Here is a 427-nt window from a genome sequence, read left to right as displayed (position 1 = left end):
GGCACGGCACGGCCCAGGCTGGCAGAGGATCAGGGCGCAGGACCGGGTGCAGGGAGCGTAACAGGGTGCAGGGTGCAGGAGTGCAGGCAGGGCGAAGGACGCAGGGCACCCGAGTTGCTGCAGGGTTCAGGGCACGGGGCCCTGGGCCCAGGGCACGTGACGGGGTGCAGGACGCAGTGCCCAGGATGAGTGCTGGGGGCTGGGCGCGGGGTGCAGGGCACTGCTGGGACACACCCCACCACCACCACCCCCCAACAAGGGGGTGGGTGTGGTTGTGGCTCCTGCTCCCCGAGAGGTCCGGGGTGGCCACGCGGCCCCAGCCCAGAGGCGTGAAGCGCCTGGCTCCCAGGCGGCCGTCCTCCGGAACCCACGTGCCACGCATGGGGCCGGCAGGTGTAGGGACACGACGGCCTCGGGGCCGGGGGGA

The 427-nt window shown here is 73.3% G+C and overlaps 1 protein-coding gene across 1 annotated transcript in view; it reads right to left on the bottom strand.

Annotated features, from left to right (window-relative positions):
• SPIRE2 (spire type actin nucleation factor 2) overlaps positions 1 to 382 on the bottom strand; it is a 7806-nt gene extending 7424 nt beyond the window's left edge. Inside the window, exon 1 of the mRNA XM_009273094.1 lies at positions 235 to 382. Within this exon, the coding sequence (XP_009271369.1) occupies positions 235 to 382 (148 nt within the window). The remainder of the gene's footprint in view (positions 1 to 234) is intronic.
• Between the last annotated feature and the right edge of the window lie 45 nt (positions 383 to 427).

This window comes from Aptenodytes forsteri, unplaced genomic scaffold (genome assembly GCF_000699145.1).
Source record: "Aptenodytes forsteri isolate BGI_AS27 unplaced genomic scaffold, ASM69914v1 Scaffold271, whole genome shotgun sequence".
NCBI lineage: Eukaryota > Metazoa > Chordata > Aves > Sphenisciformes > Spheniscidae > Aptenodytes > Aptenodytes forsteri.
This window is presented reverse-complemented; position numbering and strand designations above follow the sequence as displayed.